The 19,156-nt window shown below is 34.5% G+C and overlaps 1 protein-coding gene across 1 annotated transcript in view; it reads right to left on the bottom strand.

The window, feature by feature from the left end:
* Positions 1-18,684, bottom strand: part of LOC137387918 (tigger transposable element-derived protein 6-like) — a 30,783-nt gene extending 12,099 nt beyond the window's left edge. Inside the window, exons 1-2 of the mRNA XM_068074432.1 lie at positions 18,588-18,684; positions 16,875-17,519 (exon numbers count right to left, since the gene is read on the bottom strand). Coding sequence (XP_067930533.1) covers positions 16,875-17,519; positions 18,588-18,684 — 742 coding nt within the window. The remainder of the gene's footprint in view (positions 1-16,874; positions 17,520-18,587) is intronic.
* Between the last annotated feature and the right edge of the window lie 472 nt (positions 18,685-19,156).

The following is a 19,156-nucleotide window of genomic DNA, read 5'->3' as shown; positions in this document are numbered from 1 at the left end:
GTGATTACTATAACATCACTAAAATTATCACATAGATATGGATGAAACAAAAAGAATTCAACGAAATTTACTAACTTTATTATTTCTAGTTGGAGATTCTATTTCTTCTCAACAATCAATTATTAAAAATGCTAAAACGGATTTAATTTTAGCAATTATTGATTGTGTGAAATTACTCATTAAAAGAAAAGAACGACTAACTGATGCTCAGTATAAAGCTTTGAGTCGACAAAGTACGAACATCGCTCGACTGATTAGTCCTAGAACATCGAATTTGGAAAAGAAACAACTTTTGCAAAAAGGAGGGTTTTTATCGGCTTTACTAGGTCCGATCGCGGGTGCTATACTCCCAGGATTAGTTGAACCATTGCTCGGAGGATTGTTTAAACCACGAAAAAGAAGATAATTAAATTATCATGGATAATTCTCCACTTTCTAAGAGAATGAAAAAAACAGAGTAATTCTGCAAATACTGAACAGTCTTACCGATGAACTTGCAAGTTCTGCTTTACCTCATATGAAAGAAGAAGTAATTAGAACATTACTTGAAATTGTTAAAAATATTATATATGGGAATGTACCTTTAACGAAAAATCAATACCATTCTCTGAGTCAACATAAAAAGGAGTTGATGAATATTATCGATGAAAACAAACCGCTTAAATATAAACGAAAGATTTTGCAAAAGGGAAGAGGATTATTGAAACGGATTATAAAGCCATCCCTCAACTTGTATTAATCATTCAGCAGGAAGATGAGCTTTCCTAAGTACACAAAAAAATTTTTTTTGGTTTCTGAAGACGAGTACAAAAGGAACCAATTTAAAAGTCAACAGGATTCAAAAATTATCAATGATGGCTATAGTTCGTCACTTCATTTTAATCCATTAGAAAATCCAAGAGTAAGTAAGGTTAAGGAGACCAGAGATAGGATGCGTCAAATTAATAACGATAACACTATTTCAGACTATAACAAAGTTAATTTGTATGCAGCTGAACTTCAAAAATTTTTAGATGAAATGAATTCAATTCGGAGTTATCCAATTCAACAGTCTCCGACTATTCGAAAACCGATTTCAATGATGTCACAAACACCTTCAGCTCCACAAAATTCAAAAGAAACTCTAAAGAAAGATACACCTGAATTACCCGAAGATAATTCGTCTCAAGACTCTACAGTTTTAAAAGATTCGCCAAAAAAAGAAGACACATTATTACCACCGAAGTTAAACGAAGAAGAACCATTGTCAAATTCTTCTAGATCTTATTCCATTTCTTCAATAGTTGAAGACTTCGGTTCGAAACAAGATCAAACTAAAGCGAAAAAACTTCTGGAAAAATTGGAAAAGTCTGGAAATTATGATTCTTTAACCGGGAAAATAACAGGATCTACAGGAGAGATTAAACCTGAGAACTTACGAAATCTTCTTGAAAGAAAGATTCGAGTTAAAGATAGTTCAATTGTATCTTCTCCCTTTTCTCCAAGTTCATTTGAGAAACAATATAACTTATTTGAAAAAATTATCAAGGATTCGAACTCGAATTTATCAAATAAATCAAAATCCAATTCGAATAGATCGTCTTCACGAAAACCTTATGTAGGAACAAGAGGAAAATGGACGACTTACTAAATGAATTCTATTATACCCCGGATCTACCATCTTCATTAGGTGGAGCACGAAAACTGATTGAAGCACGTCGAAGAAAAGAAAGCGAACAAGAAGTTAGAGATTGGTTAAGTGGTGAAGATGCTTATACGTTACACAAACAAATAAAAACGAAATTTAGAAGAAGACCTACAATTGTTGCAGGAGTTGGTGAACAATTACAGGCTGATTTAATGGATGCTAGATTTCATCGAGCTGAAAATGATGGAATTACATTTTTACTTACAATCATTGATGTTTTTTCAAGAAAAGCATGGGTAGAGCCTCTTGTTAACAAATCAGGTATATCGGTAGCAAAAGCCTTAAAAAAGTATTGGATGGAACTAATTATAGAGTTTTTCAAACAGACAAAGGAAAAGAGTTTAATAATCGAGATGTCAAAAAAGTTTTGAAAGAAAATAAAGTAAAATGGTTTACATCTGAGAATGAGAAAATTAAAGCTTCCATCATAGAACGATTCAACAAAACATTACGGATGAAGATGTATTGATTCATGACATATTCGGATGAACGTAGATATATTGATGTTTTACCACAAATGGTAAAAGCATATAACAATACTATTCACACAACATTAGGAATAAAACCGAATGATGTAAATTATGAAAATCAAGAAAGAATCTGGAATAGGATTTATGAAAATGGAGAATATAGTTCTGACAGTACTCCCGAATTCAATATTGATGATTACGTTCGTATTAGTAAAGCTAGAACAGCTTTCGAAAGAGGTTTCACAATAAATTGGACGGTTGAAGTTTTTCAAATTACAGAAGTACTTGATTTTGAAAGACCGATTATCTATAAATTACGTGATTTGGCAAACGAACCGGTTGATGGAACTTTTTATGAAGATGAACTACAGAAAGTAAAAAAACCCGCATTTTTTCGAATCGAGAAAATTCTCAAATCTCGGAAACGAGGAAGAACAAAGGAAATACTCGTTAAATGGATGGGATATCCTGATTCATTCAATAGCTGGGTCAATGAAAGAGATTTTGTTAAATAAAAGAGGATGATAAGGAATTGAACTTCATTGAAAGAATTGAAAATGTCGGAGTTCGTAACTCTTCCTTCTGATGCTAGTTTTAGTAACTTTCCTAAAAATACTAATTCAAACTTTACAGTTAGACTAGCCAAATATGTAGATTTTACAGAAGGACAATGGGAAGTTGCTCTAAAAGATATATCGTTTTCAAATAATTGGCCAAATGTAGTAGAAGGGATAATAAGCATCACAAAAGCGGAACTTAATGGGAGATTTCGTCGTTTCGACATAAAAATTGGAAATGGAGGATACGAAGATATAGATGAAGTAATTCAACGAGCTCATGATGTTCTAAAATCCTTCAATCTCCATCCAACTATAGAATTCGAATACGACAAAATATCCAACAAATCTATGTTGTATGTAAGAGATTTGAGTGTTCAGGTTTCGTTTTCACAAGATTTCGCAAATATCTTAGGATTAGATCCGAAGATAACTTATAATGTGGGAAAACACGGAAACATCACATCTCCGGATATCAACTATGGATTTACATCATTATACGTATATTCATCAATTGTAAGTAACAGACTCGTTGGAGATGCAAATGTACGATTGTTACGAGTTGTCCCAGTAAGTGGAAAGAAGTTCTCTCGAGTTTATACAGAATTCAGTCAAGCGCATTACGTTGAAGTAGATAAAATTTCTACTGATGTGATAGAGACCCTTATAACAAGTGATGATGGAGAAAAAGTACCATTTGATGGAGGGAAGGTTATACTAACGGTTCATTTCAGAAAGAAACAATGAATTCCATATTAATTCCATATACTCCAGAAGACTCAAAAAACTTTTACATTCAATATTACACGTCTAATCAAACAGGAAATGGCGGATTGACACCATATAAAGGAAAAAGAGTGATGGGAAATGGACGACTATCAGGAATATTTAAAAAATTAGCAAAAGCTGTTGCGCCTCTAGCAAAAAAAACGGCTATCTCATTAGGGAAAAAAGGGTTAGATGCTGCATCCAATTATCTTAATAACATGGTAGAGAGACCAAAAGAAGAAGAAGAAGAAACAGATGAAGTAGTAATTCCAAGAGTTAGAAAACCTGGGAAAAGAAAATTAAATAACCGTAGCAAACCTGCAAAGCGACGGAGAAAAGCCACTCCAAATATTTTTTAAAATTTGAAATGTTTTATATATTATTATCTCAATATTTTTTAGTTCATTTCATTGACATACATCAATAGTGAAAGATGAGCTCTGGAGAGATTGGTTCAACAGGTTTAAAAATATCGGGTTCTCCTTTTACGATAAACGAAAGTTTGGGTATATTTGTTGTTCCGGGCACACATAGTTCGGTGGAGCACGGATATTATAGTGAATTAGGTCCGTCACGACTCAGTGAATATGGACCAATTGAAATTGAAATACCTGGAGATGTAGATCACTATATCAATTTAAGTAATTCATATTTGTAAATCGAAGGAAAAGTAGTCAAGGACGATGGTTCCAATTTAGACAATGCTGTTGCTAACGTAAATGTTGTACCAGGGGATGCGTTTTTTCATTCGCTAATCAAAACAGCAACATTCAAAATTAATGGATCCGTTGTTGAACATTCAAGTGATTATCCTATGAGATCGTTCATAGAAACCCTTCTCAATAATAGCAGAGAAGCAAAACAATACCAATTAAAAGCAGAAGGATGGTTTCAAGATGATAATCTTGCAAAAGATGGTGTGGATTTCGATAATACTGCGACTACAGCAAGAAAGAATCTTATTAGAGGATCAAACACATTTGAGTTTTTTGGACGACTCTATCTTAGCATTTTTCAACAGGAAAGATATCTCATTCCAGGATTGAATTGTAAATTAGAACTAGACCGAAGTAAACCAAGTTATTGTTTGATGGCAGCAGCAGCTGCTCCTGGAGGAGAGGAAAAAGTAAAGTTGACGAAATGTGTACTTCATCTTCGAAAATTAAAAATCAACCAAACAATTCAGCTTTTACATAACGAAAAACTACTTAATGGTGTTAATGCAAAGTATCCTCTTTCTCGGGTATACACCAGATCTTATAATGTGAATACTAGATTAACCCATACTCAAATTAAAATTGCTGATAACACACTTAGACCAAATTTAATACTTGTTTCACTTTCATCACACGATGGAGAAAATGGATCATACAATCGTAATCCTTTCAAATTTGGTCATTACGATGTGAGTCATGTAGAACTACAAATTGATGGACTACCTTTTGGAAAACGATATACTTCAAATTTTGAAAATAGAATGTATACTCGACCATATGTACAACTTCTAAATGCAATGGGAAAAGATCTTTCTTCTGAAGGAAGTGGAATTGGACTGACTGAATATGAAACTGGACTTGCAATATACGCTTTCGATTTGACAGGAGATCTCTCATCCGAAGGTTTTCATTTAATGAGACATGTTTCACTAACAATCGATATCGGTTTTCGGGCTGCAACACCAGAAAATGTCTATCTTAATACATATATATAAAAAGATGGAATGATGGAAATCGCTTCTGACTTTAGCGTTCGACTCAGTGGTGGAAGCATATTCTAAGGATGAATACAGCAAATATTTTCGATGTTCTTTCCCAAGATCACATGACTAATAATCATTTTTTTGCTGTCTGTGCAAGAAATGAATTTAAAGAACAATTTTTATCGAATGAAGGAATATATATTTTTAACACACACTATTCTTATCAACCAGGAGAACACTGGATAGGAGTTATTCAAACAAAATCCGAAATTAATTATTTCGATTCAACAGGACGAGATCCTTCAACATATCCAGATGTCGCTCAAATCTTAAAACTTTCTGGAATAAAGTTAATTAAATGGAATGATGTTCTACTCCAAGGATTTCTTTCAACAACATGTGGAGATTACTGTCTTCTCTTTGCAATATTTTGGAGCAGAGGATGTTCAATAGAAGATTTTCTAACAGTTATGCTAAAAATTTCTGAAACAGATACATGAGATCATGTAGTTCGAAAAACTATACTAGATAGATATGATTGGAATGGAAAAATGAGTAAAAGTCTTAATAACGAAGAAAATGAAAGTATTGACAATGTACATATTCAAGGAACTTCCCAAATTGTTAAATTACTAGAAGAACTGACATAAATTTTTTTCTATATTTTGCAATTGAATATACATATATACTTTATATCGAAATAAACTTGGTAACAAATACAACCGAATATTATTTACTTTTTTGATATAAGTTTTATATATTGATATACTCACGCTGAGTTGGAGCTATCCTCAAAATAATCCACATATTAATCCATGTATGCCCTTTTACTAGTTCATCATCTTCATCTATTTACTATCCGAGAGACTTTTATGGAATGGTTAAGCCAAACCAAACAGGAGAATTCCATAGGTAAACCTAGAAAAACAATCAGGTCGAATGCCAAGGCGCTTGTCCACACAACAGCCTGAACACAGCAACACTCAACGAACTTAATTGCGAGTAGCCGGCTGACAGAATTCTAGCTGAAGCATACAAGCCTTATGGTATCAACGCTCGATCGACCCAAATTTTCATGTCCGTATATAAGTAGGCATCAAGAGATGGTTAAGGAGGCAGAATATTCCATCAGATCATGCAACGCTTATATAGTGAATTGAAGAATGATGGGTGTGTCCAAAGGAATTAATGAGGTGAAAATAGTAAACAGATTTTCGCGAAACTGAATTTCGCGAAAGTTGACTATATAATATATATAATGTGAAATTTCGCGAAATCCAATTTCGCGAAATTCAATTTCGCGAAAGTTGATTATATAATATATATGATGTGAAATTTCGCGAAATCCAATTTCGCGAAATTCAATTTCGCGAAAGTTGACTATATAATATATATGATGTGAAATTTCGCGAAATCCAATTTCGCGAAATTCATTTTCGCGAAATTCAATTTCGCGAAAGTTGACTATATAACATATATGATGTAAAATTTCGCTAAATCAAATTTCGCGAAATTCAATTTCGCAAAAGTTGACTATATAATATATATAATGTGAAATTTCGCGAAATCCAATTTTGCGAAATTCACTTTCGCGAAATTCAATTTCGCGAAAGTTGACTATATAATATATATGTGTAATTTCGCGAAATTCATTTTCGCGAAATTGTAAGCATAGAGGAATGTTTTGTAATCTATTTATAAATTTTCATTAAACTCACTCAAGCGTTTTACAGACGTTCAACTATATAAAGCAATCGAGAACGAATCATTATTATCATAACACTCTTCATAAGCTAATAGAATTCTGAGAAGGGTAAAATGTCAGAATGGAAATGTACAGATAGTTGTCTTCAAATTTGGGCTACACCATGGGAATATTGTACACACTAACTACTTTCCTGTACATGTGGACATGTATATGATGGATTAGCACAATGTGTACATTGGTAAGTACATTTTGAAATTTTAAATTCTAAAGTTTTATATGAATATATAATTATTCATTTTATATACATCATCTTTTCTCAATTTTCAATGGTATTTCAAAAAATTAAACAGGTATCAAGAAGATGGTAAGGAAACTGATGAAAAAAACAACTCGAAAGAAACAAACTCTCAAAATAGTGAAACGGAGTTGCAATTGGATTTACCATTGGATTATCCTATAGACGGATTACCTTCCTGTACATGTGGACAAGACGTATACGATGGCTTAGCTCAATGTATATTTTGGTAAGTAGATTTTGAGAATTTTAAATCCAAAGATATATAGTTATCCATTTATTTCATCCTTTCTCAATCCTCAATGTTTTATATATTTAAACAGTGATGATGCAAAACAAAAAGAAGTTGATGAGAAAATCGAGTCAAGCAACACATACTTCTATCTCGATAAGAAAGAATTACAATATTCTGAAGTGACAAGCTCTTCAACTCCACAGAAAACTGGCAATTAGTATTTATAAGAAAGAATTTTTTTTGAATGAATATATATGCAAATCAATAGAACCTTTAGAAATAAAATCTTCATCTCCAAAGATGGAGAATTTATATTTTATTGTATATTTTAAGATACTATTATTAAAATAAAATCAATACAATATTCACATATCATTTTCATTGTGGAATAAAAATTTAGGAAAGCATGAAAATTAGATTACAACTTTAGCAGCAGCATGTGATTATGATAAAAATTTCGACATCCTGTAATTTGTCTACAGAAAAACTTTCATGTCCATACTCTCTTTCTTTATTACTTGGATTATATAATCTTAAGGCTCTTGGTATGAATAAGATATCAGTTATATTTTCCTTAAGATTTTCAGATGATGTCTGAGTTGTCATTCTGCTCACTGGAATAGTGGTAACGTCCGTAGTTGCAATGTTGGTAGGAATTGTGGAAATGTGTGTAGTTCTGATGGTGGATCTTTCTACAGAAAAACTTTCATTTCCATATTCTCTTTCTTCATTATTCGGATTATATAATCTTAAGGCTATTGGTACAAATGGGATATTAGTTATATTTTCCTTAAGATTTTCAGATGATGGAAGAGTTGTGATTCCACTTGCTAGAATGATGGTAGCGAGTGTAGTTGTGGTGGTAGTAGGAATTGTACTAGCGAGTGTAGTTGTGGTGGTGGTAGGAATTCTGGATGTGTGTGTAGTTCTGATGGTGGATCGAGTAGTGGAAGTATTAATTGGAGCTGTAAATCTACCATTATTTTCTTCGAATTGTGGATGATGACAAACAAACTTAATAGGCAATGCTCTCCATCCACAAAACCTTGAACGAGCTGAGTTGCCTACACAATATCTTGCTAACCGTGAAGATGGATTAGCCCATTGAACAAGTCGTTCAGTAATTCCCAACCTTTGAATAATTTCATAACTAGCTATACCATAAGTACAACCCGAAGGGTTATGTTCTAATTGAATTATATTTCGTAAAAATTCACCGTTAACCGAAAAAAATCCAAAACTAATAAATAGTATTGGAGAAATTTGAATTATATCATCTAGTTTTCTATAAAGACTCTTCATGTCTTCTCAAAAGAAATTTTTCATAATGAATAAATCATTCGACTTTCCCCTTTCTTATTACTCATCTTTAAAGAGTTTTATAACGAAGGGAGACTTAACCGATTCCACGAATAGACACGCCCGAACTCGTCCAACATCAGCGTTCATTCAACCGAAACGACATAACACCGTTCACCCCACCGGTCGCCAACCCAACCCCAACCATTCGACGATCGATCGATCGCTCAACTCGTCGACACCCAAACCCCAAACCCATCGCATCGAAACCCGAAACCATCGCCCTCTTCACGTCATCCTTCCCACAATTCCTCTCGACCAGCACCGCATCCTTCCCACAATTCCTCTCAAACTTCATAACCTTAGCTCCCAACACTCACACACCTACCCCCCAAACTTTCCATCAGACAACACCATTCTCCGAGGTTCTCGGGCTAAAATGTACCCAAAATCCAACTTTAAGTGCAAATGTGTGTAGATCTGCTCCTACTATACTACTGTCAGCTACAAATCTTTGAACTTTGGCGGATGGTCTTTCAAGGATGCTAATTTTTGAAGTACCTAAACAAATAAATGTTATAGTAATGTTAAAAGATTATGTCTACATATCAACTGTATTATTGATGCCACTGGTTTAAAAAGAGTTTTAAACTCACATATGGTCATAAATTTATAGAGTTCTTGCAAACACCATACAATATTAACCATACTGGCTAATATAATAGGTTCAATTATAGAATAAGTTCGACTATATTGTGGTCATGCATTCTTTCTTTAATGCCACAAAGTGGTTTTCAAGTTTCTCACGATTATTGCGTCCAATTGTGAGCTTTCTATTTATGCTTGTATTAACCTACCGCAGTGTAATTTGCCCTCTTTCTTCCTGACATCAAAACGAAGCATGCTGGAATTTGTTTTGCTGCAGTTTCCTGGGAAACATGTACATGCATCGAAAAAAATTGGACAAAGGGTTTCCTAGCTGCTTTGAAGGGCTCATCAACGTACCAGATTGGCCTCTTCTACATATGATTCAGCTGTTCATCCGATGCGAAAATCAAGTTTCTGCTGCAAGATATGTCAGCCTTTAGGAATTTCTCTTGTATTTCTGTTTGAAATAGCTGTAACAACAATGTATGATTCGTAATTGAAGATTATGTTTCTAGGTAACAAATATTATAATATACTCTCTGAGTGGTATGACAATTTAAAATCAACCATGCATGTGAAAATCACAATCAGCATAGTTAGTTTGACTAGTCGTTGATGTTTAGGTTATGTACCTCAAAATTAAAATATTTTCAATGAGCAGGTCTCAGTCGCTGCTTCACTTTATTTGCTGTCCTTATCAAACATTCTCGTTCGCTCCCTTTTAGATCACCTGCCATAAGTAGTCGATCGACTATGGTTGCTCCACTAAAAAACTTATCTTCTTTGGCAGACTGCTTAACCTACAATATCAAGCAATAGAATAGGCCAACAAATGTACTTGTAGAATTAACTTTCCTATGTATAATACATGTACGAGCTGTGCAGTGAACTATTTTAAAAAATGTAGGATGTGTCACTTGCAATGCAGTATTGATAAACTATAATTTGCTAGAGTATTCGTGAATGATAATTATTGACAGCATTCTTAGTTCAGAGACAATAATTATTGGCATTGTAAAAAATTACCTTTGAAAACATCCGTCTTTTTAAAACTTTGTCTATTAGTGCCATGTCTGTTAGGAAAATTCCCTTTTATATACAGTGGAACTCAGATAACTCAAACTTCAAGGGACCGAGCAAAGGTGTTCGAATTATCAGAGTGTTGAAGCTATCAGAGCACTGTCACAAGCCCATGTATTTACTTATTTATTAGTAGATACATGTACATATACAAACTATAATATAAATCAAAAGCACAAATGGCTTGTTTCAAATTAAATGCTTCTAATGTAAAGTTTAAAACGTTTTTATCAAAAAGTATAGAGATTTTTCTATCACTTGAGATTGGTTTGTTGTTTGAGGTGATGTTATTGCCAGGACATTTTTTAGATTGACATTGACAAAACTTGATCGTTGCTGAAATGCTCAAAAGAAAAGACATCTTTTTCTTTTGAGCGTTTTACCCACGATCAATTTTGCGGATTTTTCTTGAAGTTTATGCAAAGATTACCTAACTTTACCTGGGATTCGTTAAGAGCAACACTCCGAGGCAGTTCAATTAAAAGTTTTACGAGGTTTTACGGTACATTCTATATCACTCACGCTCTTTTAATAGATACTTATTGAATGTACACACGTATTCTGTGTTTAGGTCAAACGATGAATAGTTTTTTTTAGCTAAGACAACGTATACGTTTAATTACAACAATTTTTAAGACGTTTTAAACATTCAACATTCTGACGTTGATTCAACACGGAATCAACGTCGGAAAACTATTCATCACGGGCTAGCCGAGTCACGCACTCAAGGATTTTCGCCACGCAAATACAAAACAAAAACAACATGCTGTTTTTTTTGTATGTGCATGGCGAAAATCCTTGCGCGCGTGAACCGGTTAGCCCGTGCTATTCATCGTATAGCAGTATAAATCAAATTTCACCAAACCTTTAGAAAAGTCGTTGACAAAAATATTTTGCCGATGGAGGTAATAACGACGCTTATGAATTACGAAAAGTTGAGGTTTACCTCTATGGCTTGGAATAAAGTGATTTTCTAAAGCGATAGCAACTGTTTCGGTAGCCGTTGGGCAAAAAACAGCTCGAATTAACAGTGTTGAATTCGAGTTATATAGAGCCATTTATCATTGCGTGGGAACGGACGAAGCAAATCCATTCGAGTTAACCATGTGTTCGCTATATCCGAGGGCGAGTTATCCATGTTTCACTGTATATCCAATTTATTTTTGTGTTACCTTGCTTTTGCATCCTGTGACCGAACATATCCAATAAATAACAGTTCCGCTATGAGTAAATCTTTCTTTATTTGTCACGTAGCTAAATCCCTCTTTGCTAACAAGTAAGTCTTTTCCTTTCCGACTCCCTCCCTCAATACATAATATGCTGGTGGCATGTCTGTCTCAGCGCTGCATATGTCTTCTTCACTAAAATATATTTAAATTAATTATATTGTGTTATTCTATGCTAGTATTGGTGCCAGTGTTTATAATTCACAGTGATATGTGCTCTTAATTATTTATCTAGAATGATCAATATGCCTATAAATAATTAGCTTTAATTATTACACTACACAGAATTTGTGTGATTGTAGTTGATATACAGTTTACTTGTAACACTGCATGTTACAATTCTGTCAAAAGCAGTTCACATCAAAATTTTGCACAATTAGATGTGGATGACTGTAAATAAATACCTGCGTCTTGAGGAATGCTGCCTTGTACTCTATATTTCTCGAACCACCGTTTGAGCTTTCACTACAATGTCTTCTACCTCTACGTGTCTTTGTATAACCTGAACTACCATCTGAGCTTTCACTTCAATGTTTTCTATCTCTCCGTGTTCGTGTATAACCTGAAGCACAATCTGAGTTAAACTAAAAATGAAATGAGACCAATTTAAATCTCAAATCTATCAGAACTATCATGGCATATTGTGTAAGATTTTCAAGCAATGCGAGCAATGTCAGCAAAAGGCTGACATTGTATGACTTTAGCATGCCAAATCAGGAGCAAAGCATAATGATTGAATTACTTTTGTATAAAAGATACTTGTACTTTGCTTGTATTGAGTATTTTGTTATAGATGGGATAAAGAACACATATAATATGGTGAATGAGGTATGATCTATGCACATGTGATTATCTGAGAGATATGGTGGGCTCGGAAACTGAAGTGACATATGATCTAAGTGGACTAACTCCCCATTCTTATTGCTTCGTAAAATGTCATCATGGAAAAACGATGATGATGACGTTTACTTTACTGGACTGTAAGGCAGTAAAGTGAAATAATGCATGTGATTTTTCATGACAGCTGACAGGTGTATAATGTAATGCAGGAAATAAACTTCTAAAGCAGTAAAGATAAAGAAATATTTACGGTTTCTGGAAAGTTTCTGGGTGATCAAAACTTGTAGAGAGGTGAGCCGAGAAAGCTGTTAAAAGATCTGATTGGTGTCAATTGTGCATTCTGTTTACCATGAGTTGACGCTGAAGTATAAAATATTTATCTATCGCATTTATGTCAAAGTAAATATATTTAGCAAATAACTGTGTTTTGTCATTGTCTTGCCACTAATAACAGTTCTGTAAATTTACTACAGCACCTAATGATCATTTAAGTTTCATCACTGTATTCGGAGGAATTTTTAGTAGGCCAAACATGGACTTTGTTTAGTTGTTTACTGTAATCTATTACAAAGCGTACGATCGTCACTACTTTTATCGCAAGTAATATCTCCAATTGACGAAGTTCTCATCACCTAGCAACACGATTGAGTTGGAGGCTAGCAAGCATTCTCATTAAATAAAGACTTCATTGTGTGCAGAACTCAAACAGACTTGTGAAGCAACGATATGCTAAAGCATGAAGAAAAGCGCAACGTACTCACACTGTTCAGTTTTAAAGTATCAAGCCTAAGTCAGTAGCTGTTGGTCAGTTTTCTTAATTAGATCAAACTCTAAAAAAACCAGTAATTTTTGTAAATAAAAACTAACTTACTTATTTTTATCTAGCTTTGAAATTTATTATAATTATAACTGTTCTGTCAATTTACTAGTATACTCTACTAATATGATTGACAGCACGATGTGTTAAGATTAATAAAGAATCAGAACATATATCTTACCATCTGTTGATTTTACTGGATACGTACAGAGCTTCCAATACAACCACAAAACTTAGTACAAATGTAGGGTGAGAGAAGCAGGTATATAAATTAATGCTCTTAATAACTTTTAATATTTTCATTGTAAATTAGCGATTTTTAAGTAAAATATTTATTTGCGCAAAAAAATATTTTGTGATCCAATTAATGCAGCACTCCCCAGCTTATGTAGGCCTATCAATATTGTGCCCAACCTAAGTATAGAATGAATGCTAAAATAAGTAACAATAATAAATATATATGGTTAATTGTTCCGCTAGCAGTATGTTTTATTTGAAATATAAACTTCAGTGAGTAGCTTTGATTTTTATTTTTCGAAGTGAAGGCAGAATTGCGAAAGGAAATTAGTATTTGTTGAAGATTAGTGTGTGAGGGCCCAGAATAAAGGATAAAATTATTGTAAAGCTACAGCAAAAACAGCATGTTCCACTCTACCTTAGCCTGAGACAGTTTAGGCCTAACATATTATATAGTAAAGGTTTATGAGATTTGAGAGGTTTTCAGCTACAGACATAATTAGTTTTCCACACTGCCTCAAGCTCAGTAGCGTTTTGGTATAAACTGGCTGAAAACTCTCCAGCATTATCTGGTACAACATCAAAGGTCGCTTCACATTCACTAGATTTTAAGGTCTCCTGAAAACAAATTGTTGTTGTACACTTTTGAAACTCAATCGTTAAGAAATATTTGAATGATATACAATGATAATATGAATTCAATGAATATATATACAATGTATACAATGAATGATATATATATTAAATTAATTAGTCACTAGTGTTCATTTGTACAACTGATACTATCTTTGTAATATGCATTGATTGTATTAATGAAAATTAATAATTCAGATACCGTAACATATTTCATTCATTTAGAATCTAGTTGTTAACCACCATACTCAGTGCCCACAGTTTAAAGCTTGAGGTCTTACCTTTTGGAAATTATCAGAGTTCTAGTGAATAGTGGTTTCTTCTTTAGTGCAGCTCTATATGTTTGGAGACTGATTGAAGTATATGTACGATGCACCCATTTACCAGTTATCGCAATGCTTGTAGGAGAAATCTAACTTCAAGAGGGCAAACGATACAAAGGAGAATATAAGCTTTTCTCTATCGAAGATTCATGGTAAACTAATGATGTTGTAGCAAACTTGAGGACTATTAAATGGTCTCAGTTTCTCTACAAAACATGACCCTTCAAATAACTGTCTCTTAATCTTTCGTAAATAGTTATAGTAGTTTTACTCAAATTTGTAACTTATAACATTTTTTCATGCAATGAACTGAGTAATCGTATAATTACTTAGTTCTTTCGTTATGATTTCTGCTAGAATCGCTTTGATTTCAAACATAAAATGTAGGTGTCTCCCTTTTTATCTAGAGGGAGACATATCTCTTTATCTGTGTCTTCCTCTCTAGATATGTCTCCCTTATGTACTATGAATGCTTTTAGAATTCATACTATTTCAATAAGATTTTGAAACAGAGGTGTCCGTTGACAATTCTCAAACAACATTAAAGCTACATGTAATCCTACAGCAATTACTGAAAATTAGTGTCAAATGGCTGAAATAGTCAAATTACTGGAAAAATAATGTTTTACTATTAACAATGTTTATTGGTGTAACGACAATATGCAACATAAATTATGCTGCATCTTTTCCATAAAAGTAGTGCTACAATGTAGTTATAACAACACAATAAATACATAAAATTAATAAGATGCTGTTATACAACCTTGATATTAGTGTGATAATAGATAGCTTAAAATAAAATCAAAAATGCCAGCGTGTATTGCATTTGTACTATATTCCGTGATGGCAGGACACGCTCTCGCATTCAGAAAGTGTTTGAGTTACAGCTGTGTGTAAACAAAGAATATGTAAGCAATTCGAGTGGAAATTGCTAATCTTTGTATTATGGTTACAATACAGATATATTAAGTTAATTATACATCTACTACAAGTCAGTGCAGTTTTTAAACACACACACAGTTCAATATGAATTTACTTAAATGAACGTCTAGGTAAATGTGGCTCTGAAATTTTTGCCTAGATGCTATTTAGAAACCACTTCACTACTGACTATAGTATAACCTGTAAAATATGAAAGTGTTTGGCTATTGTACTGCACCCTTATTATTGTTACAAAGTAAATGCGTATACAGCCTACAGTGTACAGGAGTGTACGGGTCTGCTATCTGTGATATTAATTTGGAGCTGTCCTCTACTTTTAAATTTGTAGCAAAGTTTCGACACTGGCACCAGCCTTTGTCGATATTGAGACCAACCTTTGTCTAAATTCAGACTAACCTCTGTCGAGATTGGGACTTGTCTAGATTCGGACTTGTCGATGTTGGACCTGTTTCACCAAATTTCTAGTTATGAAAACAACATAATTTGTTGGGTGAGTAATTTTTCTGGTTTGTGTACTCATTCTGAATAGAGATGACAAGAATCAGTGATGTAATATTCAGATTAGCATATCATGAATTTATTTCTACAACTATCGGCTTATGCAGCATAACAGGAAGAGAGCAATTAGTCAGCAGCTAATTAGTCTAAGAATATGATTGGCTAATGTAGATAAGCATATAAGTGTAACGATATTGATATGGAGTTGTCTATACGGAGAGGGTAACTCCTAATTAGTTAGTCAGCTTTAGGTTGTATCTCAATACGCCTCCTCAATCTGGAGCAGACTAATTGCACAATGGTGTTGCAGCTTGCCAAGTGGTTTAGTGAGCACATCTGCAGGATTGTTATGAGTTTCTACGCATTTGTAAGTAATTTCATTTTTCTCCTTTACGAAGTGGTAGCGGATGTCTATGTGTTTAGTTCGGTTATGATGCTCTGCATTATTGTCAGCTATGATTACCCTAATTGTTGCAATATATGATTGTCGGCGTAGAGATAGTTATGCGTAGCGACACACAGAGGCTTCGTAGGTAAAGTATCTCCTTCGTACACTCAGCTAGAGCCATATATTCAGCTTCGCAGCTAGATAGAGCTACTGTTGGCTGTTTGCGTGTTTTCCAACTTACTGGAACACTACGTAGTGTACTGATGTAACCAGTCGTTGATCTTCTATGCTTCCAACCTAATCTGAATCTGTATATGCTTTCAGATTGTTGTCCGTAGGTTTGTAGACTAGTGTATACGATTTTGTTCCCTTAATGTACTGTAACAGGTGCTTGAATGCTGTAATGTACTTCATACTCGGCTTATCTAGGTATTGTGATAGTTTGGATATAGTCTAAGATATATCTGGTCGTTTGGCACTCGAGTAGAATGGACTACCAACGGCTTGACGGTACGGAAACTTACTCGATAGGAAGGCTTGATATTCTTGATCGGTTGCATTTTGTAGTTGTATGCTCTTTTCGGCGGGTGTACTTGCTGTTTTAGCATATGTCATGTTGAAGCGTTTTAGAATAGCTTCAGCATATCTTTCTTGACTCATGTTGTAGTTGCCATCTTCAGTACGTTTGAAGTCGATACCAAGAAGCCACTTTAGTTCTCCTCGGTCAACCAGTTGAAATTTGCTGTGTAAAATTTGTTTGATAGAGTTAATGGTTTCTATGTTTTTGGCGGCGATCATTATGTCGTCTACCCAAAATAAAATTAGAGAGCTGTTGTCGGTGGTATGTTTGATGTATACGCACAAGTCGGTTTTACTCGGTGTGAAGTCTTGGGATTTGAAAAAGTTTGTCAGCGTAGCATGCCAATTTCTTCCACTCCGTTTTAGTCCGTAGAGCGACTTTTTAAGATGGCATGTTGGGCGTTTACTGTCATCAGTCTGTTTGTACCTGGTTGGTTGCTCAACATAAATGCCTTTACCGATAGGAGTATTAAGGTAAGCTCCTTTAACATCTATTTTATGTAGCTGTAGCCTGTCATTCACTACGTTTCCATGATGTGCAGTGCTTCGGAGTTGCGCTATCTCCGAATCATGGAAACGGCGTCGTCGCACTGAAATCACTGCGCACTGATCAGTGCGAAGCCAGTGCAAATTCGCATCAAGGAAACAGCGATTGCGCAGTGGCTGCGCATAGCTCTCATGCCGTGGAGACGGATTCTTCGAGGGCGATAAACTAGTACAAAGGTTGTCCTGCTAATCTTGTTTTTTTTTCTATTCTTCCGATCTTCTTTCACCTAAATTTAATTATGGTCTGCACCCACGAAGATGATGAGGTGATTACTTTCCTAGACTTTGTTATCAATGCCAACACTTTTCGAAAAAAAGGTGACAAGTCCTAAATTAACTTTTAAATAATATATTACTTAAAAATTCTTGTTAAAAATATATTGTTTTGTAAAATTTGTGTTAAGGTTTGTAAAACCTTGTGAATGTGTATTGTAAATAAAAGTATAATGACGACAGAAGCATAAAAAGACCGTTTCTGACGTTCGGTATCCGTGATCGATTCTATTTCTCCATCAGGCGATTCGATTTATACAATTTTTCTTATCTGGCTAATTTGCTGAAAACCACTGCGCAGCATGGAAACGTAAAATCCCCTCAACTTCGGAGGGGACTGCATCGCAGTACTGCGCACCATGGATACATAGTGATTAATAGCCTTTTGTAACAGTATACAGATTGACATCATGCGTGTAGTAGGCGAGTACTTATTGTCATAATCGATCTCTGCTTGTTGCGAGTAGCCTTTGGCGACGTATCTAGTTTTGTATTGTACTTCATCGGCTAGTGTACCTTGCTTGAGTGTATACACCCATTTGCCTTTTGTTTCGATATAATCTTTTGGTAGCGGTTTTATGTCCCATGTTTCATTTTGTGTCAGAGTTTTCATGTTTTTTCGTCCATAGCTGCTTTCCATTTTGAAGCATCTTCTGAGCTTACTGCTTCATCGTAAGTTTTAGGTATATGCGGCATATGCATAATTTACTGAGGTCATCAGTTGGTAATCTGTTAGACACGTAGGTGGCTTTTTTCACGGCTAGATCGACAAGGCGTCTCGGTGTTTTCTGTACTGTTTGGAGTTGTGGTTTTGGTGTCGTTTACTACTATTTGCTTACTGCCTTTTCGTTGTAGTCGTAGCGGGTCGTCGGTACCATAGTCATCAGTCAGGAGCTGTGCCTCAGCTGTGTTGTTGTCGAGGAGTCGTCTGTACATGTGTACATTTTTCGACGTTAGAATTTTATTGGTTTGTATATCAAGCATGTAGTGACTTTGATTTCAAAGATTGATACCTAGGTAGATTACTTCCTGTCCTCTAGGCTGTAGTTGTTGTTTGTGTCCTTCTGTGTAGAATGTGCACGATGAACCAAAGTCATGTAGTTTGGTCATATCAGGCTTTATGTTGGTAAATAGTTTGTAAGCAGTCAATTTAGTTCTCCTTTGATACGATTGGTTTCTTATATACACAGCATGGTGTACGACGTATGACCAGTACAGTTTCGGTAATGCAGTTCTCGTTATCAGACAGCGTGACATTTCTAAAATAGTACGCCAGGAGCATTCAGATTTTCCATTTTAGTACAACGAGTACGGTGTTGTAGTCGTTTGTTTAATACCTTTCTCTGTAAGAATAGATTGAAAGTCACTGCTGAGATACTCACTACCGTTGTCACTGTGTAACTCGAGT

This window comes from Watersipora subatra, chromosome 2 (assembly GCF_963576615.1).
Source record: "Watersipora subatra chromosome 2, tzWatSuba1.1, whole genome shotgun sequence".
Classification (NCBI taxonomy): domain Eukaryota; kingdom Metazoa; phylum Bryozoa; class Gymnolaemata; order Cheilostomatida; family Watersiporidae; genus Watersipora; species Watersipora subatra.
Note: the sequence above shows the minus strand (reverse complement) of the source record. Positions and strands in the feature narration are given on the sequence as shown.